General features: G+C 42.4%; 3 protein-coding genes and 1 long non-coding RNA gene across 16 annotated transcripts; 2 read left to right on the forward strand and 2 right to left on the reverse strand.

Moving 5' to 3' along the window:
* Nucleotides 1-325: 325 nt before the first annotated feature.
* Nucleotides 326-1,385, forward strand: LOC131107086 (uncharacterized). Its single transcript, XR_013630407.1, has 4 exons — nt 326-427; nt 510-673; nt 1,033-1,107; nt 1,193-1,385. It is a non-coding gene; the product is annotated as an uncharacterized LOC131107086 (long non-coding RNA).
* A 1,466-nt stretch (nt 1,386-2,851) lies between these two features.
* On the reverse strand, nt 2,852-6,282 carry mtfr2 (mitochondrial fission regulator 2). 2 transcript variants are annotated; one of them, XM_058056743.2, is made up of 8 exons: nt 6,131-6,282; nt 5,038-5,220; nt 4,845-4,949; nt 4,524-4,648; nt 4,239-4,438; nt 3,875-4,166; nt 3,333-3,516; nt 2,852-3,085 (listed from the first exon to the last, which is right to left on the reverse strand). In XM_058056743.2, the coding sequence occupies exons 2-8, from the start codon at nt 5,107-5,109 to the stop codon at nt 3,041-3,043; spliced, it is 1,023 nt and encodes a 340-aa protein (XP_057912726.2). In that variant the 5' UTR covers nt 5,110-5,220; nt 6,131-6,282; the 3' UTR covers nt 2,852-3,040. The 2 variants fall into 2 exon arrangements, with proteins under 2 accessions (XP_057912726.2, XP_057912725.2); XM_058056742.2 differs by lacking the exon at nt 6,131-6,282 and adding an exon at nt 5,585-5,747.
* On the forward strand, nt 5,794-8,346 carry armc1l (armadillo repeat containing 1, like). Of its 2 annotated transcripts, none has more exons than XM_058056748.2 (7): nt 5,794-5,871; nt 6,109-6,270; nt 6,350-6,441; nt 7,205-7,388; nt 7,460-7,576; nt 7,662-7,736; nt 7,985-8,346. In XM_058056748.2, exons 2-7 carry the CDS (start codon nt 6,118-6,120, stop codon nt 8,177-8,179), a joined length of 816 nt encoding a protein of 271 aa, XP_057912731.2. In that variant the 5' UTR covers nt 5,794-5,871; nt 6,109-6,117; the 3' UTR covers nt 8,180-8,346. The 2 variants fall into 2 exon arrangements, with proteins under 2 accessions (XP_057912731.2, XP_078654991.1); XM_078798865.1 differs by having other exon boundaries at nt 5,809-5,869; nt 6,103-6,270.
* Nucleotides 7,818-25,115, reverse strand: map7b (microtubule-associated protein 7b). Of its 11 annotated transcripts, none has more exons than XM_058056694.2 (20): nt 22,046-22,413; nt 18,303-18,455; nt 17,821-17,898; nt 17,096-17,259; nt 16,757-16,874; nt 16,375-16,476; nt 16,013-16,123; nt 15,366-15,461; nt 13,847-13,966; nt 13,045-13,187; nt 12,385-12,530; nt 12,069-12,295; nt 11,854-12,004; nt 11,611-11,779; nt 11,446-11,550; nt 11,325-11,375; nt 10,870-10,903; nt 10,665-10,785; nt 10,413-10,600; nt 7,818-9,571 (listed from the first exon to the last, which is right to left on the reverse strand). In XM_058056694.2, the coding sequence occupies exons 1-20, from the start codon at nt 22,197-22,199 to the stop codon at nt 9,561-9,563; spliced, it is 2,442 nt and encodes an 813-aa protein (XP_057912677.2). In that variant the 5' UTR covers nt 22,200-22,413; the 3' UTR covers nt 7,818-9,560. The 11 variants fall into 11 exon arrangements, with proteins under 11 accessions (XP_057912677.2, XP_057912676.2, XP_078654988.1 ...); XM_058056693.2 differs by having other exon boundaries at nt 13,045-13,211; XM_078798862.1 differs by having other exon boundaries at nt 8,410-9,571; nt 13,045-13,211; nt 16,417-16,476; nt 22,046-22,411.
* Between the last annotated feature and the right edge of the window lie 1,565 nt (nt 25,116-26,680).

Raw genomic sequence — 26,680 nt, forward strand, 5'->3', positions numbered from 1 at the left:
TTCTCTGTACATCAAATGTGGTAAGGGGTTGAGTGCTGAATAAACACTAGTCAAAGATCCTCTATATAGAGGAAGCACTTCTGTTTTCAAACACCCACTTCTTAAACACACAGTAAAAGCATATATGGACTTTATGAATGCAAAGAAAGGGATTTTCCTTCCAAATCAGTGGCTTGATATCAAGCTAGTTTAGTCAAATAGAGAAAATACTTTACAGTGTCATATTGAACGACAAAGTAAGGTTGGGTGAACAACTATGCGGTCCAAATACCTTTTAAAGATAAATGCAAGTGTAAGATAGTCCAACTGGATTATTGAAGCAGGTTATTCCAGGTGACGTTTGGGGCTGGCAAGGAAGTAAGCCTAGCTCAACATCAGCAGGTTTAATTTGAAGGTGGTGGAAACACATCTGAAGGTGTCTTTCTCAGTAAGGAAATCATGTTCTTGTTTGTTCCACGCATGTGGTTGTTTTTTGCAGCTTATGTTCTTGGTTTTATTTCCTCCAAAAGAGATGGGCGGCAGATGCAGAGCTGCAAATACAGAAGTGAGATTGCATTGGGCGCCAGTTAAGTAAGCGAATATTTTTGACGGACGTTACTTCGTCATTTGTACACGGTGCTGGAGTACTATTGCCTGGAGGGAAAGTCATCCACAAAAGTGTTAAAGACAAGAGGTAAGCCTTCCTTCTTTATGGTATTTTCAATGCTGTTTATTTGGCAACACCAGTTGAATAATGAGCCATGAAGAAATGAGGTTTGGTTCTGTTGGGGTCAAAGTAAGAAACAGTATATGACGGTGGCCATTTTAAGAACAAAATCACAGCCACCTGTACGTCATCGGATTTTGTCACATGACAATAAAAAGCAACATGGAGTCAACGAGCGAAGACAAAGCTCCACATGTAAGCTTGATTCATTGTGAAAGTTGTGTAAAAGCGAAACAGGTTACATTTTCAGTGGTACTCATCTAGCATATCGTGTTGTTAGTCATATTCCTGAGTTGTACTTAAGCGTTTCTTTTCCTCGTGTGTAGCTGTCTATCGAGTGCACAGACAACCCGTTGGGACAACCAGCAGTCGTAGTATACGGTGATGAAACATTCCCCATGGTGAGTTTTTGCCCAACAAAAGAGCTTGGAATGAAGCAAATCCACACTTTTGACGCACTTTCTCTTTCTTTGTGTGCTCGATCAGGTCGTGGAACCACCGAGACCTGAGGCACCACGCAACGACTACAATAACACTATATTATATAATTATCATACTTTTATACATATTATTTTATTTATTGTGTACGACTCAGACATCCTTTCAAATATTAATATAAATATTTGATTTAAAGGATGTTTTGTGTATTAAAAACATGTTAAATATATTTGTTTGAAGCGAGGTCTTTATTTGCACAAATGCACTTATAAAACATGTATTAACGTCCAAAGGTAAGGTGTTGATTTGAGATGAGGCCTTTATTTGCACAAATGCACTTATAAAACATGTGTTAACGTCCAAAGGTAAGGTGTTGATTTGAGATGAGGCCTTTATTTGTACAAATGCACTTATAAAACATGTGTTAACGTCCAAAGGTAAGGTATTTATTTGAGATGAGGCCTTTATTTGTACAAATGCACTTATAAAACATGTGTTAACGTCCAAAGGTAAGGTATTTATTTGAGATGATGCCTTTATTTGTACAAATGCACTTATAAAACATGTATTAACGCCCAAAGGTAAGGTGTTGATTTGAGATGAGGCCTTTATTTGTACAAATGCACTTTTAAAATATGTATTAACGTCCAAAGGTAAGGTGCTGATTTGAGATGAGGCCTTTATTTGTACAAATGCACTTTTAAAATATGTATTAACGTCCAAAGGTAAGGTGTTGATTTGAGATGAGGCCTTTATTTGTACAAATGCACTTTTAAAATATGTATTAACGTCCAAAGGTAAGGTGTTTATTTGAGATGAGGCCTTTATTTGTACAAATGCTCTTATAAAACATGTATTAACATCCAAAGGTAAGGTGTTGATTTGAGATGAGGCCTCTATTTGTACAAATGCACTTTTAAAATATGTATTAACGTCCAAAGGTAAAGTGTTGATTTGAGATGAGGCCTTTATTTGTACAAATGCACTTTTAAAATACGTATTAACGTCCAAAGGTAAGGTGTTGATTTGAGATGAGGCCTTTATTTGTACAAATGCACTTTTAAAATATGTATTAACGTCCAAAGGTAAGGTGTTGATTTGAGATGAGGCCTCTATTTGTACAAATGCACTTTTAAAATATGTATTAACGTCCAAAAGTAAGGTGTTTATTTGAGATGAGGCCTCTATTTGTACAAATGCACTTTTAAAATATGTATTGAAAGAGTAAGATGTTCATTTGAAGGGGGGGGGGGGCGTTATTTGCACAAATGTACTTTTAAAGGGGATCTATTGTGCAAATTTTTCGGGCCTTTGTATTTTGTTGTGGACCCCTATGGAGCAGTTACGCACGATAACCAGCACACAAAGCTTTATGGTTCTTCCAGAATCTGCACCTATTCAGGTGTATTTCTTTGGATTTCGTGGTTCCTGTGAAAACGGTCAGTTCCACAGTATTCCACACAAATCCCCCCCACCCCCACCCCACCAGGCAAGCCCTCTCCGCTGTGGTTGGTCACACTAGCGAGTACTAAAAAGGAGTTCCAGTTTGTGCCATTAGCTGCAGTATAGGAGTTGATAATAAACGGCTATTTATCTTTTTAAAATGTCGGCTTTTAACATAGAAGCCATATACGTTAGATCCTGAATCCAATCCGGAAGCAGAGACTGGCCAGTCCGATGTTTCTACATCTGTCGATGGTAAGTATGACAAAAGATGTCCTTTGAAATTTTGTTTTTTTTATCCAAACACACAACATCAAACACACAGTACAAACTCTGATGTACAAAATAACAAAAAGTTGTTTCAAGGAACATATCATTTCTCTTACTGCCAGGCCAAAGGTCCTCAAAGTGAAAAAAAAAACAAAAACAGTACCGATCTGTCGGTTGACGGGATCATGAGTGGAGAAACCCCCGGCTGCGTCTCGCCTGCTGAAATGTCTGCAAACAATGCCAAGAGAGAAAGTTGACATATTTATACAGTATTATCTCTTTACACGCACAATAAGGTAAACAAAAACAGCATGTTCTTCCTGTTTATTATATTTCAGTTGAGGAGAGCCACCTCCAGGACCGATTATGTATTGACAAAAAAAATAATCACAAGAGGCAAAACTATTGTTAATCAATATTTAAAAAATATATAATTGAAAAAAAATTAGAAGGAGTGAAGGAGTGATAAACAAACCTTGGCCGTGTCTGGGCTGCTAAAAGGCGAGATTTCCAGGGAATTCTCTTTGTCCTCGGAGGAGTTGTGGCGATGCTGGGCGAACTTCCTCTTCAGGGCCTCGGCGATCAGACTCGCTGGGTCGTTCATCGTTGGCGTGCCCCCTTTGCTCTGCCTTCGACTCACTGGCGTGCCACCCGGTGATCTGCAAGGAACAAGGAGGAACAACAAAGGATGGAAATAAAGTGGAAAGTGTCAGAGAGGATAGCTTATAAACAACACAGACGAGGACTCGAAGTGTACTGCAGCTAATGGCTGCATTTCAAGATGTGTAGAGAAGCCTGTTTTCTTATTTTGCTTAGCAGTAGGATCAGAGGTGGTATGTATGAGGTGTATCTCACATAAAGAGGCTTTAGGGACATATCTTACTTTTACATCATCATTAAAAAGTCCAACTTTGCAACACAGGTGACCATTTAGCAGTTGATGTCCCATCACCGTACAAACATAAGCATTCCATTGGGTGTCCAAGCTAAGCATGTGAAGACAATATGAAGTCACACCTCTCCACAGCTCGCAGTTTCACTTGATTCAGGTCTTTGAGGACGTCCAACATAGAGGGGACACGGCTGATGGTGGAGTTGGCAGGGGCTTTGTCCCCGTCTTTTCCTTGACACTTGCGCCGTCGGATCAGTTCCACGACAGACGATGTTTCGGTAGAGGAACTGGGACATGGTGGTGGTGGTGGTGGAGGTGGAGGAGGAGGTGGAGCATAGCAAGGTGTGGATGTGAGAGCTGGTGCCGGAACAGGTGACATCAGCGGTGTGATGTTGGGATTGTGGGATTCAGCAAGACCTAGGAGGGGAAAGAAACGGCCTCAGCTGACACTTCCCTTCAAAACTCAACCTGTGGGAACCCTGGAAGTACCGGGGGCTGGGGCGGTGCTAACAATCATGGCTATTTGAGCTCGCAGCTTCAGCAGCTCGCCCTCCAGCGCCGTGATCTTCTTCAAGGCTTCAGGATCCGTTTTCTGTCCAAAACGCCCGACTCCCCTCAGTAGTCCTCTTGGGCGTTTCCTCATATCTCGACTCACCGCTGCGTTTTGCTTCTTTGGTGGCAGGTGGGTCCTGTAAAGCCAAACAAGAAGGAAGACAAAAGAACACCCAGTCAATGAATAAATGATCAATGTTGGTGGTTACAGTGTGTTCATACCTGGTTTTGGCAAAACTCTCCCCTTCGTCCTCAAGCACCCACCGAACATCAGCAAATGATGGGATGGCAGGCGTATCTGCAGCGACATCCATATATCCTTGGGGCCTGGAGCTGAGGAGTGGGATCTGAGGTGCACAATTTGGACATAAGAAATACACCATTATGCTAAATATGTAAAATACTATTATTAATTGTAAAAATACATTGAATTATTATGGATTAAAATTGTCAATGTTTATTACATATAAAAAAATAAGGTGTTTATGGCTATACCGTTTTTGCCCAATGTGGATATAAACACATTGAATCAGTTTTGCATACCTGAAAGTAGACCCGTGGTGTGGGCGTCAGAGGCAGATTGGAGCCGATCATTCGCACAATACTGCGATACTGTCCACAAAGAGGACTATCCCACACAGGGACAAGCTACTCAACAGTGAAACAAACAAAAACACAACACAAACATTCATTTTGACCATTAATAATCCCATGTGAAAGTGTGGTGAGCACTCACCATTTCCGGAGGTACTCCAAAGTACTCCAGCACCATGCGCAGCACATCCACTACATCCTCTAGCAAAGCCATTGGGAGTTCTTGATGGTTGTGTCCTGCAAAGCTCTTGTCTGGCTCTTGTTGGTGACTCCGTGGGAGGACAGCAGCACTGTGACTTTACCTCCTAAGTCACATTCATCACACCTGTTAAAACAAACAAAAGAAATGTTACAAATCACCCATTGTTCAGTTAAAACGGTGAAGCTGACTTGCAGTTTATGTGCAGCATGAGCCGAGTGACGTCAAGAGAGTAGTAGTCATCTTTACTTTACTTTAAAATGTCACATGAACGCAGCACAAACTGAAACGTTGTTGCAATACGAGGCGAACCTTTGATTGAGATTTTAAGTTGAAAATGCACTCTTCTTATGTTTGTATTGTATGTTTTTACTACATGTTCAGTGACAACTTGAACCAGGTTTAAGAGCGTAGCAAAATGAAATCAGCCCTGGCCATGTGAGTAAAAGCTCCGCCGAGATCGAAACAAAGAAAAATATTATCGACTCACCTTCTAGTTATGATGAACCCTTATAAAACCTTCATTGTGGCAAAAGTATTAAATCGTACTGAAAATGGAAATAAAAGTTTCTTCTCGCAAGCGTTGGAGATGAGGAAGTCGCTATAAAGTCAAATAGAACTCGTAATAGTAAACTTTTCTATGATTGGTCGACATAAAAGCAGCCAATAGAATGAGCTGACGCTGTAGGGTATTAGTGCTGCATGGACCAATCGCATTCCACCAACAGCTAGTGACCCCAAATTTGTATTTGTAGCCACGAGCTGCTTTTCTCCTGGGTAAGAAAATATGACAAAACTAACATCACTGATTATCTTCACGCCATTAAAATCACAATATCATATTTACTTACACCGACTACTCAGCATTGTTGTCTTTTAGGCAGTTAATCTGCTTTTGTGAGTGGTAAAAGTAGATTGGTAAGATAGCTATAGCATTAGCATCCGGTACCCTGAAAGATAACGTCATAAACAGTAGTAATGCATGAATTAACTGCTGCGTGTGTCTTAGGGTAGTTATTAAAGATGATGGACGCACTATCGGTGGTGAGCCAGTTACGGGATCTGGCGTCCGAGCCCCAGAACCGAGAGGCCATCGTACAGGACCAAGGCTGTCTCCCCGGGCTGGTTCTCTTTCTGGACCACCAGAGCCCGGAAGTGCTGCTTGCAACTCTGCAGGTAAAACAAAACATTATCATACCCTTGTTACACAACAAATGTACACTCGTGAAAATGTGGACCATTTTCGTCCTTTTAGACCCTCCGCTACTTGGCAGAGTTATCCACCAACATTCCGTCTATGAAGAATGAACTTGGGATGATGGTCAGCCTGGAGAACCTCATGGGAAGGTGAGGACAATTAGTGTATTTATGTACATTGTTACTTTAGCCAAGAGGATGTGCTTTTCTTTTCATTGTAAGTTAACATCAGCCTTTTAAATGTTGCAGTTATTCCATCAGCCTTTTAAATGTGGCAGTTATTTCAGATTGTTTTTTTTTAGTTCAATAAAGTTGTACATTTACCTCTTAGCCTCCCTGTGCAAACAAGCCAGTGATAAAATAATAGCAATTACAAATAATAATCTAAATCTTTAAATTTAATGAAATTAAATAAATTATAGAAGGAAGCATTTTTTTGTTACATTTTTAAACATTTTATAGCATTAGACACAAATACTACGTAATTAATTAATAGAAATTAGGTCATGGTTACAAGTAACTGCTGCTCAATTAAAAGCATGCCCCTCTCAATTTTGTGATTTAGTATTTTCTTTCAGAGCACAAAGAACATTTTTTGCTGACTTACATACAAACAAATCCACAGAATATAGTAATACGTCCTTTGACTAACTTCACAAAACTCCATAACTACGCAATATAGCATTTTCACTGGATAGACAATATTCTTAAAAACACCAATAAAAGCCATGCTTTTTTAAAAACTGAAATATATTCCAAAAATAAAGAAATAAATGAATAGTGGGATACATTATGCCCCTTTCTAGTTGATCATGTAATTTTCTCAAATACGAGCTTAGTGTTTTTGGTAACTTTATACTGTAGGTGATTTGAAATAAAGTGTTTGATGTTTTGTGACGATTACTTCACATAGGGACGACCTGTCCGTGGACATCACCAGCTTGGCCCAGGAGGTGTATGGAATTCTGACTGCACCCCCTCTTCCTGTACATCGCACACCTGAGAGAGAAAGGAGAAAGAAGTCACAGTTCTTCATTAACTCGTCCAACAAGAAAGCCAAGTGTGTCACATTGCACATTCAGGGCCTGGACAGCGTCGTGAGTAGACCCAACATGTGATGCGTGATTAACACCTGATGTGGTGACAGGTGTCTTGTGTCTCACAAAAGGACCATCGGGGCTTGTGCGAGGAGGCTCTGCTGAAGGTCCGAGGAGTCATCAGCTTCACTTTTCAGATGGCGTCAAAGAGATGTACTGTACGCATTCGGTCCGACTTGCCCACTGAGGTGAAAGGCACTTCTGTCTTTGGTACCACCTTGCATGCGTTTGTTGGGAGTGGTGTAACAAAAACAAATGTTTCTACTTTTGCAGAGCCTTGCTTCTGCCATTGCGGACACCAAGGTGTTGTCGGCACAACAGGTGGTGAAGAATGAGGCAGGAGAAGAGGTGGGTCAGGCTCAAAGGCATCATGGCATCATGCTACTAACCTGTTTGGGTGTAATCCACTGATGCATAGTTGGAGCAGTGGCCTTTATTTTAAGATGTGTAGCTCGAGGAAGGAAGTCTTCCCTTTATGACATCGTGAACTTCATAATCAACAATTGGAGTACCTCTTCTTTCAAAAGGCAGAACATCATTAAACATCATTAAAACATCATTTTGCATAATAAGCATGCACAGTTCTCTCTTTAAAGGTCTTCATCCCTCTGAATCCCTCTGGAGCGGAGGTGCCGCAAAACTCAGCCCTGCCAAATTACCTCCCCGAGGAGGAGGAGAGCCCAGAGAAGGAGGTGGACCGCGCCGTGTCTCGCACTGCCGCCAAGGACGACGCAAGCGGGAGCTGGCTCAACGCCGCCGCCAGTTTCCTCACCAAGACGTTCTACTGGTGAAAAGAGTCCTGGTCTACTTTCCGAAGGGACGATCCCCTGGAATGATCTACACAAAGTATGTGCGTAGATGATTGGATTCAGATGTTTGTTTTTGCTTGGAACTCAAAGCTTGACTTGATCTGTTGATTTGTTTCCTGTAAATATTTACTTTAAATGTCTTCAACACATTTCAAATATTCACCTTTCTTTGACTTTTTGATCACTTTTGCAGCCCTAAAAGACACCAAGCACTCTCTGCAGTTGAGTACATTAACAGCTCAGGCCACTACATATATGAGGAAGTCAGGCTTCTAGAATATAATAAGTCTTTTGCTAGAAGCTATATAGTAGTTCTTTGCAAACAATGAGTAGTCGTCATCAGCGGAAAAAGGTAATCATGTCAAAGATTTATTTTATCACCAAATACACTTAAACTGTGGTCGTTCTTATAGTAAAATATATTGACTTTTATACATTATTTATAGAGTAGCTGTGGTACAATGTTGTTTACTGGAATTTGTGAGCTCCGTTGTCTTACCAAACAGCATGTTGGCAGTACTGCAGTACTGGATTGGACAATCCCGGCAACAGAACATCCCATATAGCAGCATTTGTTCCAAAATAATCACCAGTAGGGGTTACTACAGAATGACGCATTACTGTAATAAGAGCGGACTGGTTTATACGGTGGTGGCGTGCAGATCTGACGGGGTTCAAAGTTGAGCTGAACCATTGAAAGGAAACTAAACTCCAAGCAGATGTTTTGCTTTGCTACCTGAACAGAATATCAGGGTTCAGATTTTGAGTAGATTCATTAAATAAACTAAAAAAAAAAAATCAGTAGTACTCACCCTGAAGCTCAGTTTCTGAGCTCAGGTTTTCATTCATCTTTAACTTAAACTGCGGAGGTCCAACTGTGGATAATCTCTACTTTTCAACGCTGTAGGTGCAGCATAAGTATGTTACATGAGACACCTTTCCAGCGTGGGAAGTCACTGACTTGTTCTCCACCTTTCTGTAACAAAAATAACACAAGTGACAGTCCTAATCGTCCTGTTGCCAAGCAGACTGTCAAAGGAAGGAAAACACCTTGAGTTTTCATATGTACTTTACAGCTCATCTGACAGTTATTTCAAAACGGGGGGAGAAAAAAAAAAGATCCTGCCTCAATCATCATGTGAGGGGAAACCATCCTCTCCTGAGATGTTTCATTGGGGCAAACTTTGCAGTCACCATCTTTGGGTGGAAAAAAAAATGGAAGCTTGTTGTCGTGTCGGGTCTCTGCAAGGGGTCATCAAAGTCGGAGAAAGACCGCCTTTCTTTGATTCCACTTAATTCTCCGCGATCAAACAGTTTTTCTTCCTGGTTCTCTGTGGCTGGATAACGTCGTCCGATGATGCCATCAGGCCACGTCTGAGGATGGAGGAAATGAAGACAATCAAGACTACCAATGCACGAGTCACTCCAGAGTCAAAGGGGAGCCGATATTTTTTGCTTTTTGTTCATTGAGAATTTTAAAAATAAACATTTTATATGTATTTTTTATTATTCTATTTTTTTTTTACACAATACACATAATTGGGTAATAAATTAAGACAAAAAAATCTTGGGAGCTAAAAGAACCTGCTGTCTAAAAAGAGCTGGAATATACATCACTAGTCAATATTATTATATGGAATATTTTCATACTTGGAGCATGGAAAAACATTTCTAAATATGTTTTAACCATTAGAGCCCTATAGGCACGGAATAACAACCCGATACTCACCTTTACACTTATTCTTTGCAACACATTGCTCAATTGTAATGCACAGGCGAGGGGATCATTGCAGGGACACAAGATGGCTGCCATTTTAAGCATGTGACTGAGCTAACTAATTAGCCTCCAGTTTATTAATTTAGAAACGGTTTCAGTGTGGGGAGGAAGGACTAAGTAAGACACAGAAGACACTATGTCGTGTCGGACATGCCATGGCTGACTACATGCTAATCTAACGTCACGTCTCATCAATATAACATTACTGATGCCAATTGGCCAGAATACAACTTGAATATAACTTGCCTTGTTTGTACACTGGGGAACCTTGTTTGTACACTGGGGAACAAAAAAGGGCCGTCCCTCTTCTCTTCCCGTGATCCAAAATGTCATGGTAAGGTGAATTTCGGAGATTAAGGAGTTTTGTAGATTTTTTTAGATTAAGAGAACCTGTCGGCAAAAACTATCAAATGTAAAAAAAAACAATGAAAACCTAACCTGCTCCCTGCTGGACCGAAATATCGTCCATGCCACTCAGAGGCTTTGGGAGTCCGTTTTCCCTGAAGGTGATGACCTCTCCCTGCTGCTGTTGCTGATCTTCCTCCTCCTCCTCCTCGCCTTTATTAGGAGGAGTCAATCTGGAATGCGGAGGCAGTTCCATCACCTCGTCAAGCTCACCGTTCTCCCTGAGACATGATGAGTATCTTTTAGCAGTGGACAAAGACAGAGTTACTGTGTATGTGTGCGTACCTTTGCATAGGAGGTGTGGAGGTGCTGGCGTTCATGATGGGGTCTGGTGGGCTTCTGTTGCCGTTACTATGCGGGGTGGGAAACGGTGCTCCTTCAGATGGGACAGGAGAGGCGGCACCCGCTGATGGTGAAAGGAGAAAGAAAATGATGAATAATGCTAATGCATGGGTTGTAAGAATAAGATTCAGAGATTGTGTTGTGTTACCTGTGCTGTCCCTGTTCTTACTGGGCGTGATTTTCTAGAGACGAAAAGAAAACTCAGCATCCAACAATATATTTCATCATTGGTACCTCTGCCAAAGAAGTTTTGATGTTGGTTGGTCTGACCTTTCAACATAACTACATAACGTAAATGCTCTAATTATAGCCAGGGTATTTATTCACCTAAACCACAAAAAGGACTGGCTGTTAATTGCTAGCAGATAATAATTGAGAGAGTCCACATCCTACAGTATTTAACAACTGAGGCTGTCAAAGTTAATAAGAATTCCCTTTAAGTTACATTACTTAAAAAAACATACAATGAAAAATATATGACAATACATCAATCTATATACAATCTACTAATATAATGACTAATCCCTGTTAAGAGTCCACTTGCATTGGGGCCAAACAGGCGAGTCAGATTTTGAGTAGGGCTCACTGCAGCGTGACATTTACCTTCTCTGTCGTGTCGGACCGTCTCGTCCTCTTCATGATCTCCTCCAGACGCTGAAAAGAGCGTCTTTTAGGGATGCATGTCAATCAGAATTATGTGCTAAAGATGCATAAGATGAGTCACCTTCTTTCTTTCCAGCCGCTCAGCCTCTTCCTTCTGAAAGTGTTTCTCCCTCTCCTGCCTCAGCCTCTCTGCCTCCTCTTTCTGTCGAGACTCCTCCTCCTCTCTCTGAGATAAGAGGTACAATTTTAAAACAGTGAAGTTATGCGACTACGTGGTTTATCCTACCTGTTTCTGGGCTCTATCTGCCTCTTCTCTCTCTTTCTGCTGCCTCTCCTCCTCCATCTTTCTCTCCTCCTCTTCCTTCAGTCTCCTCTCCTCGGCCTGCCGCTGGGCCTCCTCTTCCCTTCTCGCTCGCTCCTCAGCCTTACGACGAGCCATCTCCTCCTTAGCTAACCTGAAGAAAGACACACACACACTTTCCGGTCAAGTTCCCTTCAGGATTCTAACTATCACAAAGTGGTAGCATACCTGGCTTGCTCCTCTTGCTGCCTCCGCTCCTCTTCCTCCTTTTCTCTTTGCTCACGGGCCAGCCGCCGATTTTCGGCCATGATGCGACTTGCCTCCTCTGGATCTGTGGTCCCGGCAGAGGTTTTCTGGGTGGGCGGACTGCTTATGCTCTCTAGAATGAATGATAAATGACAGTGCCATCATCTGGTGTGTAACTGAGACCACAAAGAACTCACCGCTGGTTGATGTCGACGTCTGCTCTGTGCTGCTTTTCTTGAGCTCCAGCTGCTGAGGAGGACCGAGGACCTGCTCGTCCTCCTTTTCCTGGTTTTTGGTGGCCGTAGATGGGTGCTGAGCATCAGGCATCATCACCCTGACAGGGCGGAAATTTCCAGGGTCCTCTGCCCCTGGAGACTTAAGCATCTTGGGGGTCGGAGGGCGTCCTGTGGGCTTCAGAGGTGGCCTAGTAGCAGGAACAACGCCTTTATTTTGAAACAACATTCGTACAAAATAAAACCTGCCAGCAACAATCCAAGTGCGTGTTTCTTCTACCTGCCAGGAGAGGGCGCTGTTACTTTGACGTTTCTTTTGGACGGAGAAGAGGTGCGCATTTTAAGAGGTAAGGTGAGGGCAGGTCCAAGAGGCACAGACAAGTTGCTCCATGACTTCCTGACAGAGTCGCGACTCTTCTGTGGCGACTGTATGAGACATTTTAACATTCAAATATCAATTGTTCATCTCGACTCAAAGGACTTTAGTGACAGAGAACCATAGTGTGTATGATACCGTTATATTCTTAAACACCCTTTATTATGCAAAATTTAAACTAAATTTTAACTGTAACATGTGTCCCTACAGACAAATTGGAGAAAAATCTTTCATCTCCCGCACTTGTTTGCCCCGCTTATCCAGAGATGCATACAGTAGCATACTCATTAGCATTGAAGCTAAAGATACACACAACAGCGTGTTCCCACTAGCGGAAGGGGTGTCCAAACTGCGCCCCACAGCTTGCTTTTTTTAAAAACATTTTTAAAATAGGCCCACTGCACATCGTAGAAATAAAATTAAACCCAGAGATGGCTGAAATGTGGATACTAACAAAAGTCAAGCTGGCTACACACTACTTTGGGATACTTCTTTAAAATAGTTGAAGGCTGATTATTGCATGTGCACCAGAGAGGATACCCATGTGGTGTATGACCAAGTGACCTGTGTTGTCCCCGTGGTCCTCCTGCGGGCAGGCGTGGACGAGCTCGTCTCTCTGCTGAGACTCCTCTCGTGGCTGCGGCTGTGAGAGAGGGGGCGGGCCTGCAGGGCCTTGAAGGACATGGAGCCCATGGGGTGGCAGGACACTGAGCGAGGACACACAGGCATGGCTAAGGTGATGTACGAGGTGGGGGGGGACGGGTGTATGGAGATGGGATAGCAGGGCGCATGCAGGAATAAGCGAGTGAGGGATTGAGGAGAGAGGGGTGAGAAGGTTCAGTTCATGCTTTTAGTCAGAGCTGTAGCAAAGCAGAGCAGAGGAAAATAAATGCTATATTCTGTAACAAAAGAAGAGTAGCAAAGTGGAAAATTTGGACATACGGTAAATACGCAACAAGTGAAGAGAAACACTTAGCAACAGACATGAAAAAGACAAAGTACACCGAATAAAAGCATACATTTGTAATCACGGTATGTAAAAGTTACACTAATAAGTGACAATACTAAGTTACCATATTATGAGAAGGAATGCGAGACATTGACTGGGAAACAAGGCAATGTAGCAGCTAGGAATTACATCCTGAACAGCTTACGTGTTACGGTGTGCGTGTGTGTGTTGGTATGAGTGTGTGTGAGGGCTTTGAGTGCCTGATACAGACTGGTGAAGGAAGTTTCAGACAGTGTTAATGCTTTAAGTCGCACCAAATCTGATTAACATGGGAAACTGTGATGCTCAAGAGAACAAAATATATAAAATATAAGCAATACACCAATCAGCGAGGGAGGGGCGAGGCTTTCTGTGTACCTGTTTGCTCTCCAGTGAGACTCATGGCACTGCGGCTACGAGCCAGGTAGGAGTGTGTGGGCTGCTGCAGACGGTTTACCACGTTGCTCTCCCATGGCGTCAGGGGAAGGCGGCGAGGGCCTGATTGCACGCACGCACGCACACACACACACACACACACACACACACACAGGGAGCATTGGTGTTTTGATAAGAACCACATTAGCTTAGCGGTCAGTCAAAGCAGATTATCAAACGATGTCAAGCAGCTACTGCCCATCCATCGCAGCCCGAGCTAAGCCATCATGCCGGTGCTGTTGTGTGACACCTTCACCTGCATGCACCACATTTAACTCTTAAAGTGAACAGCCCGCAGGGAGAGAAGTGCATAAAAACACCAGAGAACTCAAAATGCATGAAATCAATCAAGTGTGGGAGGCTTATATGCAGTAAAGCCCAAATTACTAGACTGTGCATTTCATGGAGTCATACACAATTTGTAGCTTATTACCTAATTATCTGATGAGCCGCATGCATAGGACAAGGCAAAGATCAGCTTGCTTTTGTAATGAAGGTTTTAGGGTGGCAGTAAAGACAGTAATGGGCTGGAAACTGCACAGATTTACTCTATGATGCTAAAATGTGTGGCTGGGTAAAAAAACACGACAACATTGAGTGTTTCCACAAAAACAAAAAGATTATCCTACAGGGGATTAGAGAAAGGGGTCAGGCACAATGTGGCGGTGGTGGAACGTTCCATTTGATGCATACTGTACATACAATGTCTTTTGGGAAGTGTGCACACTATTTGCAGACAATGGTGTGGATGCTTACCCTTTTAGTGTATGTGATGTGATGTCGCAAGGTCATTGTCAAAATGGCATAATTAGCCACGATGCACCAGCATGTAATTGTAAATGACCCTATTGTAAAAAGGAATAACCGTGTGGGAGACAAAGATCCATTTTTTTTATGTCACAAGACTACCTCCCACCCAGCCCACAGCAGCACTTGTTTGTCGTTGAGAAAAGTGATGAGAGATGTTGACATTACTTTTAAGAAAAGTTCAATGAAAACAAAAGAAATATATTGCAATCCAGTAATTTAATTTCTACTACGTTACTCTATGTCCTTCTAGATGCACCAAGATGCTGAAACGAACGCACAGAGTGAAATCTCTTCCTGCCAGTTTGGAAGCAGGAGACAAGAAAAACAGAAGGACATGCACATGGCAAAATTATCAAGTTCACTTTCATTTATTGTATGATAAATTAACTATCTATTATCATTTCAATCCAACGTATTTATGTAGCACCAAATCCCAACACGGCACCAACTGAAACTCCACATAAGTGAGCCCTTGGCGACTGAGGCAAGAAAAAACTCCCTCCAGGGAAGAAACCTTGAACACAACCTTTAATGTGTTCAAATAATATCATTTTAGCAACAAGATTGTCGTCAATGTAATTTACATGTGTGCAGTTTCCAGCCTGTGATCTGTTACGTAGCATTTGTTTGTAGTTACTGCCCATGAAAACACCTGTGTTTTTGTGGAGGGTGACGGTCCCCTGGTATAGGCGGGATTTGGACCGAGCTTTGTTAATGGCAGGTGAGGAGGTTGTTCTCATCTGTAGCCCTGCGTCAGCAACATATGGACATTATATTCAAGTCATACACAACTAATGATGGTGTCTGATGGACAAACACAGTCAAGGTGTTGCTGTGGAAAAACATTGTTCTCCTCAAAACAAAGAAGAGGATCAGCAGACCTAGGGTAGGAAGTACACGCAGGTGAATACTGTGGCTTAGACTGCGTTTACATTAGTGACACTTGGTGCACACTAAGTGGCCGATGCAGAATACGACATTCACAATTAGAATGCTTCTTCTGCCTCTCATTTAGCCATTTTTATGCTTGAAAATCCTTAAGTTCGGCCAAGAATAAGATGCTTAAATACGCATATTTTTAGGTTGTATTCCAAACCAAAACAGCAATCATTTGTTAATTAATTTTTGAAAAACCGAGATACAGTAAGGGTCCAATGTCTGAACTAATGTAGTGGTTCTTGGTCTCGGATGATCATGTTCCTACTAGTAGAGCCAAAGCGTTGGTGTTCCTTTTCACCAAACCAAACATGACAACATGTGAATGCACCCTAAAAATCCAGTTTTTGCCGTTTGGTTTACCTCGATCGGGTGAGTGGAGGAGTGTGGCTGAGGATGAGGACAGGCGCTTGGTAATGACAGGGTCGTGATGCTTGGATAAATTCACGGTGGACACCGAGCGTCTGTCAGCATCTAAAAGTAGACAAAGCATATAGATAAATGATGTATAAAAGGCTTCTCAGCTATTCTATTAGTTAGGATTGTCGCTATAGGAGGGAAATGTGAAATTAGTGCTACAATCAGATTTAAAAATAAAGAGTCTTGGGATATACGTTCACAGTGGATGCAACTATTCACACTGGTCTACATGTGCGCTAAGAGGCACATATGCTGCTAACGCTGCAGTGCTGGCCCGCTAGCTGACACGGTGCTATGATATTCACATTGGGACATCATTCTGTATCTGCGAGAGAGACTGAAAGCACCGTGCACGTGCTCCAGTCCGGCAAGGTCGAGCGGATAGAGGAAAGCAGACTCTGCAAAACCTGGACCAAGAGGGGATGAGGAGAATAGAAAGAAAGAGAGGCAGATTGAGAGTCAGGCTGGGAGATGAAAGAGTGGGCGGATATGTCAACTTCAAACATAAACATGGCAGAACAATACTGTTTGTGCAACCTAAACATTCTGACCACCGGAAAAAGTGGCTGAAAAGTCAAGAGAAATGTCAAAGCTCTCAATGGGACCTCAAAGTCAACACTGTGTGTAAACATTCTCTGTTGGAAGAGAGCTAAAGTTTTGTGAATGTGGGGTGTTGGACAGTAATACCGGTGGGAGTGCCAGGGCTGTTGGGGGGCAGGGTTCCACCCCAGGACCAGCGGTTGGTCTTCGGCCTGGTCACCTGACTCCTCTCCATAGTGCGCCGCATCACCGCTTCATGACGAACCTTCAAAAGGAAACAATAACAGGGAAAGAGTGCTTTTATTAACAATGCCATTTTGTACATTCCATTTGTATTATTGATCCACTTATTTTAAAAGCAGTGATTCCGGAAGTTAACCAATTTCACTTAATTGGGATGAATTTACAGCATAAAGTGAGGAACTGCTGTGTCATGAGTGAAGAGGAAGACAATGACTCTGATGTTTTGGTAAGAGTCATCATCACCTTGTCATCCTCCTGCTTCTGTCGACGCTTCTCCTCCACGGCCGCCCGCCTCTGCTCCTCCTTTAGCCGCTGCTCCTCCAGCTTCCTCCTCCTTTCCTCCAGGTGCTTCTCGTAGTGCTGCCTGGCCCGCTCCTCACGTGCCTGCCACTCAGCCTCCTTGATGGCTGGCCGATGTTGCAAGCACACACACGCAACAAAAAATCAAATCATGCAAGACTATAAAAAGGGTACATGCCACATGGACACACACACACACACACACACACACACACACACACACACAGGCTTAAAGCAGCGGTGTCATGGGTCAGCTGCAGATCATGTGACTTGGCTTTAGCGCTCAAACACAGAGCAAATCCCTCAGCCCGCTCTCACAGCGATAGGAAAGCAATCTGACTGTCATCCAATATTTATGACAACAAATACAAAATACACATAACTACAATGTAAACACAAACACGTCGCCCATTTGTCAGATGGTATGTCTTGCGTATACCAAGTCCCTAAAAAACCACCACTCTTCTTAACACCCGGCATGTTATGTAATGTGGGCGCTATGGCAACAGGGTTCCTGGCTTTTAGCTGGACTTTACATAATGAACAGTTCACTTCAAACACCAACCAGGTTTATCCAAGGCCTGCTGTGGCCAAGACAAACTTTTAAAGCAGCCACATATTCACACATGAACAACACACACACACACACACACACCAAGAATACACACCATTCTGCTTCTCACGTTCCTCTCGACGCTCACGGGCCAGCCTCAGCCGCTCATCGGTTTTGTTGAAGAGCAAAGAGTCTGCAGCACAAACACAAGAGTTTCATTAATAAAGCTGCAAATGTTTTATAGATTTTTAATATTTCAGCAATACTTAAATAAATAATAATTTCATGACTAGGATGTAGGGTCGTATAACAAACTATTTTAGCAATTTTGAAACGAACATTTTCATATGTGGCATATCTTCAAACCAGTAACCGGCTGTAGCTACTTCCATGTTTTTTTGTTTTGTTTTGGTTTTTTTTACATCATTTTACATATGTTTTTTAGATTCCAAAGGAGGTGGTGCAGAAAGGTTTGGGAACCACTGATCTAGATTAAGCTTGACTTGATTTAAGACCCGAGATCATTAATCGTGAAAAATGAGCCATCAGAGAGGTGTGCAGCTGTTTGTATGGTGGCTGTTTATTTGTGCATCTTGCCTGTTTTAATTGCAGTGTTTTGGTTGTTGGGGCTGGTGCTGGTGACCGTGCGAGTGGGCGTGGGCGTGGAAGTCAGGGTGGGTGAGTAGATCTGTCCAGAAGCAGACGAGCCGGGCCGAGATGCTCTGCCATCGTCCGATTGATAGTAGGACGCTGCAACGACACATGGATGTGAAACAATGTGTGACCCAGACATGTGATGTCTGTCCAACCTATGAAGATGCCTTCAGCCTGCTTGTGTTGAGCATTTAGGACTATGACCAGTGTGCTTAGCTATTGATTAATAGCTTGGTGTGGCTAAGGAGTCAGTGAATCAGCACTCACAAATCAGTTTCTAAGACATGGATGTGAAGCACATGCCCTGCCGTGCAGAGATTGGCGGTAGAAAGTGTAGATATAGCCTCCAAATAAGCTGCAAAATAAAAGCCATGGTATGTGTGGCAAAGCGTGAGAGAGGAAGGCCTCTGAAGTAACTAATCTGACCCAGAAAGTTAAATTCAATCCTCACTATTCAGCCTGTGTCACTCTTTTCCACACAGCTTCTTCATAACGCTTGAAATAAAAAGTTGATCAAATAATAATCAAATAATAGCGTCTGATATCCCCACCCTAACACACGCCAATGTTTTATTCCCCCAAGGATCTTGTGGACAATTTGCTAAAGGTATTAACATGGCGGTGTCTGTGTAACATCGACTAAGGGGAGTACGAACACGTCAACACTGCCTCGGGTGCTTGCTCAGCACTGGAACCGGTTTCATGTCGATGCATGGTAAAACAGGAAAGGCTGGGCTGGGCCAAGTTATAATGATATCTAGTCATCCTATTCCTTCATCTAAAATCGTTTTCTTCAAACAAAAGATGAGCTCATTGAGGCGGGACTGCTACTGTATGGACTGCAAGGAGTAGATAAACCAGACACTCGAGAGGTGAGGTGAATGATATTCAGCTCTGTTTTGACACACAAAAGGGTGAACTTGAGAACAAAACTTGCACCTCTACCGTGTTGCCTGTGCTATTCTTTTTCTGACACATATGTAACGGATGCCAGCCAGTGCAGCTGTGCAAGTGCATGGCTTTAAGAGCTGCGCTGAATGCCGGCTGGGTCCACAGTCGGGGCTTTTGGACCAACGGTCAGGGCGCTCGTCTCCCATTCTGATGGTCCTGTGTTCGAGCCCAGCAGATGTGTTACTCATACACCACATGGCGGCGCTGTTATTAAACTCAGACTGCCTTGAAATTTCTCATATGGCTCAATGTGCTCCACAAAAAGTGTGCACATCTGGACAGCACATCTTCAGTTGTTCGACAAGCACATGTTTGTAAAATTTGCAGAAGATTGGTTTGACTGACATCAAGCGAAGCATCTTTACCAGGGAGCACTGGACTGAGCAACTAATTGTCTGTAAGCCACAGACCATTCATCCAATGACAAAAAAAATTTGAGCAATTCTGTATTACTTGTATGCTAGCATAAAGCATTTTGGCCACAATCCATACAGGGCACCACTATTGTCATTTAGAAAATGTACAGATAAAATTAGGACAATCCATGGGGAGATTATGCCGAGTGGCCTAATTACAGTACATCATAATCATTATGACAAAAACGCTGTCTTCAATTTGACAGCTCTGTCCATGCTGCTCTAAATGACAGAAACACAGAAAAAACACACAATGGCTATAAAAATGAGAAAATACAGGATGAAATATTACTAATGGCTCCATCATTTTAAGGACATGCTAGCTTGCCCACTGTGTGGTAGAAATGATGCAATTAATCTGCAGAGGTATACTGCAAAAAACATGTTGGGAGACCTGCACTTTACCTGGAGTGTGCATCATAATTCCAGAGGTATGATTCTGGGAATAGTGAAGCTCTTGGCAAGCTCCCCACTCCTATTAGTCAGTCTGACTGGTCGATATCAACATTCCTGCATCCTGCTAACATCCTACATAATTGAAGAGAAGCTCGTATCCAAAGTCCATGGTGCTGCAAGGACAATCATGCAAAAAATGGAAAATTCCAAACAAGTGGGAAAGGCTGTGGTCAGCATCACACTCCATGGGTCGACTTAAGCATAACCCCATTCTTCGTCCATTGGTGTATATTGTATGTATTTGTGTTTGTGTACAAGACACGGAGAGTGAGACGGGGGGGTGGAGTGGGACAATTTAATCTGCCCGTTCCCCCAACCCGTGGGTGCGTCCCAACCCCCTCCCTCATCTCGCTACATTCACTGGCAGTCAGATTAAATGGTAAGAGAGAGCGATTAATGCTGTGCTGTCAAGGCCGGCGGGTAGCAAGCAAGCACACTGCTGTCTTCCCTGTGGCCTGACAGGATTAGCCCAAGCTAATGCTAATGCTAAAAGCTGTCATCTCCAGCCTACATTGAAGTAGCGGCGGCAACTCTTCCTGTTCCAGGCCCAAGACAGCCATTAGGGCTGAGAAGGGACGGTTCCTACACAGTAGATGCAAGGCTCATAAATACACCATACTCTACCAGATTGTTTTAGTTTTTCCCCATGACCAATCTGATTATTTGATACATACAGTACATGAGTCACTGTTAAAACACTGTTTCTATGTAAACAGACACTGTGCCCGCTCTGCAAGTACAACCTAAGATCATCATCTTAATATTTCCCAGACACAAATACAGTATCAAAGAAGGGATACACTTTTTAAAGTACCGGTAAGTATAAGTGTGTAACAAATCGCTTTGTGAGCACCGCTCCTCCCCTTGTTGCTTGCAGCCTCTTTGTCGACCCTCCTCTATTATTTATGGTATAAGTGAGTTGCACACAAACGCTTCCTCCCACGTGGATACAGCAAAGCCAGAGGAGTCGTGTCTTAGAATAAAAGACATCCACTCACTGAAACCCTTTTGTTACACTTCCTTCTGAAGCCTCATATACACACTGACGTATGCACTTCCAGTGGTATGCAATTTTGTGGCTCTCCTTGTGATTTTGTGTTAATAACTAATCACAATGCCCAAAGTGATTTGCACATTCTCTAACTGCAACTTGGAGAAATGCATACCATGTGGGAATGATGTGCCTTGTGCATACTATTGACATAAACACTACTTGACAAAGAGCATGGTCTTTTCATGCCGTGGCGCACCATTTTCAAGAGCGCAATTTATACATCAACAGAAGGCAAACAGTGCTCAACCTAGTCTTCATGGTTTTAGGCATAAATAAAGAAATAAACAACACGTATTGATGTTGAAAATTTGCCTTTTTGATAGCATAAGACTCGCTAAATCACCACCACATGCTAGCAACTACATGTAGGACCCACAACAATAACATCAATCACTTGGTAGTGAAACGGTTTGGTTTTATAGAATGAAGGTGAGTAAGTCATTACACCTGTCAGGCTAACAGTCCATGTGTAATACTACAACCTTATTCCATAACCTCTCCACTCCTTGTTATAAGTTAACGTTATTTACAGGTAATCCAATGAAGCGCCTCGTGTGTCCTCTCTGATTACTGTCAAGCCGTGTGAATCGGGCTGCGCCTTCCCTCTCATCTGCTGCCCTTATGTTGACCCGTTCAATCTTGCCATGTCAGCATACAGTCCAGTCAACTCCTCCTGTACACAAAGTGTGCGATATCTGTCGGCCCGTCAGCTACCTGCCACCCGGAGAAGATTTGCATCCGAAAAAGAAACAACAAACCGACATCTTGAGAGTACCCAAAGACCTCACTGAGAACATCTGCCTTCATACCTTTGGTCTTCCTCCTGATACCATGTCTCCGTCTCTGTCCCTCCTCTTCCTCAGAGATGGTGAACAGCGCCGGGATGGCCGAGCGGCTGCCTCTCTTCCCCAGTCTCTGGGAGCCCTCTCCTCTTCCTGGTCCTCTCCTTTTACTTACTGGCATTGCAGCCCTCCAGCTCCTGGCTAGCTAAACAGAGCCATCCTACCCTACGGCGACCAAATGCATCCTCTTCAATGTAAACATGAATGCAAGGCAGCTGGTGCTAGCAGCAGTCCCCTTGTTGCAGGCTGCATATTGCTGCACTTTGGCTGAGGCGACAGGAAGTGCAAGACACTCCAAGTGAAGATGATGAATAAACACGTACAAAGGACAAAGTACAGTGTGCGACGAGAGAAAAAATGCTCGCTGTGCAACGTCCATACCCAGCGTGGAAAGGAGTGGGAGAGAGATAGATAGAGGGAAGAGTGGGTCAGTCTGGCTTAGAAAGAATGATTTAATCCACAAGACAAGCTGGGTTTAAAGCTAAAGAAACTTATTTTCTTAATTTCCTGACTCCTGCAGGGATGCTGGTGCTCAAAGAAGGGCAGCCGTGACACAGGAGAAAAGGCAGCCAACGGAACTACAAATTATTTTGCATGACTGCAGAGGTGAAATGCATGTAGACCAGTGGTTCTCAAATACCACTGATATTTCAATATCAGCATATTATGAAGATTGTAATCAGGTGTTCTGTGCCATAAAATGTCTCAATATATTCAATTTATTAATATTGAATCCCATTTTGTGGGAATTCAGTTGTCGTGGTCAGGTCCGGAACCAATTAACCGTGATAAATGAGGGATTTCTGTAATGATATGGTAATGGTAATAATGTTTATTTGAACATGCAAAACAAGGTTCCATTGAAATAAATCACATGTTTACAGTTGTTGGAAAAGCAGTAGGAAGAAGCAGAGCGTGTCTTTGATTTTCTGGATTATTACTTTCACTTGACGTCTTTTATGAAATGTGACGGTTATCAGAATCAACTGGCGAGGTTGCATAAATTTTTTGGGTCCCTGATTTGGTGTCAGTGTTTGTCAAAATTGAAAACCCTAGGGGAGACACTGCTTTTACTGAGAATATTAAAAATAATAACAGCCCAAAACAGGGAGGACACATTTTAAAAATGACAATATTTATATATGAGCAGGGTTGCTGCAGTAGCTGAACCTGTGTTGAATTTGCATGATATTCCATTTCACGACGCCGCATGTGCAAATCCAACTTCAACTGGGGAAGACGTGTGCTTTGAATGTTGTCTCAATTGCAATAGGTCAGGTATAAAAGAGGAGAGCCTGAACGATAGGGTCATAAAGTTGTCTGTATCATTCGTGGCTTGCCCACTAAGACGAGCAAACATGAGGACTGTTTGTATTGGCGTGTGCATGTACAATACTACTACACTCTAAGCTCACGTCTACTCAAGAAAACAAACATTAAGATTAAACAACCAGCATGGAAGGCCCACATTTTAATGTCAACAGAACAATGTTAAAAGACCATAAGGTGACATAATGACTATAAAGCTTGTTATTTGCACCAAGCCTGTACCTAATTATTGCTCTGCAAAGTGCCTTGACTATATTGTACCATTAAACAAATATGAACAGTCACTAAAAATCTCCCACTGTTCTTTGTTCTTGCTAGGATACAGTGGCAGTAATCCTACACGGAGACTTTAACCCGATAGGACAGGCTACACACCTTCATCACGCCTTTTGAGAGTGTGGCTGGCCAATACAACAATTTCAGATAATTTCTGTAGGACAAGAAATTAGCCATTCATCAAGTCCATCGCATTATTCATTAGTAATTTACATGTCTTTATGATGTGTAAGAATATACTGTCGGATGAGCAGCATGCCTAGGGTATTGACTTACTTTGTGTTGGATGAGTCTTTCTATCTTTCTATTCAGGAAGTCCCCTGTCAATTGTCCTCCCATAAAGAGCATTGTTGGCGCGTTTTGGAGTTTTTTTCTAAAGGATTATAGGTAGAAAAGGTGCGTCGCATTACGCGTTTCTGCTTCTTTAGGGCTGTTTTTACATCTTTACAACACACAGAAAAGAGAAAGACGTGTGTTTATGTCTCACATAAGGATTGTGGATGATGGCTAAAGTCCACAAAACATTCAGCACATGGCAACAGGAAGTCCGACCAAGACTTAATGATAATTACAAAAATGTATGACTTTAAAGCACATGGAAAACATATAGAAAATAGTTTGAAAATTATGTAGGACACTGATCTAAACACTGTGTAAGTGTAACTTATACAAATACAGCAGTGCAAAAAGGTGTTTGTTTGGTGAGTTTGGCGACTCCTCTGGTGAAAGGTGGTCGTTGCATATATTCGTATAAAGGTAGTGTACAGAACAAGTGACATTTTTCTTTTTCTTTAAAATATTGGTGTTATGTTAATCGTAACGTGTTAAGGGTGTAAAGTGCAAATGGCGATAAAGTTATTACATTTTGAAGTCAAACTTCAAACTTGATAAAATAGCCCTAATGGTGAATTAGTTAGGCTATGTGGGTTTAAAATGACATTTTAAGACGGTTCTCGAAGGCTTGGACGGTTTAAAATCGAGGCTGCAATGGCGAGGCGACACCTGTCACTTCACGCCGAGTCGCTCCAAGAGCTGTCAGCGGCAGGTGTGTACCAGCCACTTTAAAATATCTGTCAACTGCACAGTCCAAAGTAAAAAGCGAGTACATTGTAGACGTTTTAAATAAAAACGCACCTTTTAGTAAAAACAGGGAGCAACCTGTCTCGTAGCTCGGTGCTTTTTAATCCTCCTCTCGTGACCGGCGCTGCGGACTACTCTTACTTCGGCTCGCTTTCCTTCGACGATAACAACTCAAACCCCGACCATTTTCCATATATTCAGTTTTAGTACAAACACCGGCGGTCTTTTATGGAGTTTAACAAAGTTTCTACAATGTGAGGACTCACCTTGGGACGCGGGAGGAGATGCGTCGCTGCCATCCTGGTCCGCCATTTCTCGTGACGTCACACAGGAACCGGAGAACCTGCCTGGAAGATCCCGGCTCAGCCCCCCCCCCCCCTCACTCTCAGGTAGGCAACCTTACAACTTTAACAACTTTTGTCCACTTTGCAACACTTATTGTTAAGATTTTTCAGAACTTTACAACTTGTCCTTGAATTAGGTCGTATGATTAGCCATGACACCATGGAAAGTGTATGAGCGAAACTACCTGTTGTTTACAATTGTTACAATGACACCTACTGGTAGAGAGCTGCTAATGCAGTATATGAATGAAGGGCGTGACGTCATACACTTACTTCCTATGGAGGAGGCGTGGTAATTGACTGCTGGGATTGGATTAGCTGTTACGGAAGCACAGAATGATTGTATGAAGTTAATGCTTTATGTTTAGGTTGGATTTAAGCACAAAATATATAGATTTTTAAAGTTTAAAAGAAATGCTGTTTTTTGTATGAAAGGTACACCTAATATGGTTCCTTGTTAAGTTTAAAAACAACATACTGTAGTACCATTGTAATTTTCTTTTTATAAGTAATTTGCCTGAGATTCACATATACACACACAATATTAAACAACATTAACAGCAACAATCTGATCTGTTGTGATATGTATTGACCAACATTCACACTCATGTGTGTCAAATTTACTGCTAAAACAAACAACAACTTGAAAGTGCAACCTACAATGTAAGCAACATTGTATAATACATTATTGTGACGTGTTTAATAATACGGATTGTTCACTTCTTAAGAAGATTTTTTATATACTTTGCTATACCATTTTTTAAGAGTACATGTACTTGTTCCCTTCATCCGCTAGAGGGAGCTCTAACCCTTTGTATAAAAGTCAATTAAAATGACTTGTCAGCACTTTAGACCAATCGTGTCCACAAAAATTAGCTAATAAGTCGTTTAGTTACACAATTTCAATTTCTGCCACTCAAATGGAAGAAGCTGTGGTGTATATTGACTATTTTACCATGCTGCCACCAATGCCACACGTTTAATATACTGTACAGTACTATGGAGAGACCTCATTAAAGCAGAGCAGCTATTTCAAGTTAAGCCAAAGATAATTGAGCAAGGCTGAATGTATGCTAATCTCCTCTCATATCAGTGCTAGACCGTGTAGGCTAAGCTTACCCCCACATGAACCCATGGAGTCAAACGGCCCCTGATTGGCTTTGGGGTAACCATGGCAACCAGCTGTTTTGACCATTCCATCCATGGAGGAGGAGATATGAGGGATGAGCTATCTGGCCTGTAGGTATACAGCAGCAAACAAACACCTCTTGGGAGGAAGGCTTTGTGGTGTCTGTTGAGGTGAAACGGGGAGGAACCGTGATTGAAACCAGGTGGTAAGAGCCTGAGGTGAAGCTCAAGGTCGCATCTTATTTGTTATCGTGTTCAGGATAAAATATTCTCTAATTAGTTCCCAGGGGGAGTTGGATTTTGGGACTGTGTCCGTGCAGACCTAAAGCTGTATGGCTCATCAATAAATGAATATGGATGAAAACACCAACCAACAACAATGTGGACATGCCAATTCGTCGTTATTTAATACTCATTTGTTTTTTTTTTGTTTTTTTTAGGTGAA

The sequence above is a fragment of the Doryrhamphus excisus genome, linkage group LG19 (genome assembly GCF_037039965.1).
Source record: "Doryrhamphus excisus strain RoL-2023G ecotype Guam linkage group LG19, RoL_Dexc_Guam_v1.1, whole genome shotgun sequence".
Lineage (NCBI taxonomy): Eukaryota > Metazoa > Chordata > Actinopteri > Syngnathiformes > Syngnathidae > Doryrhamphus > Doryrhamphus excisus.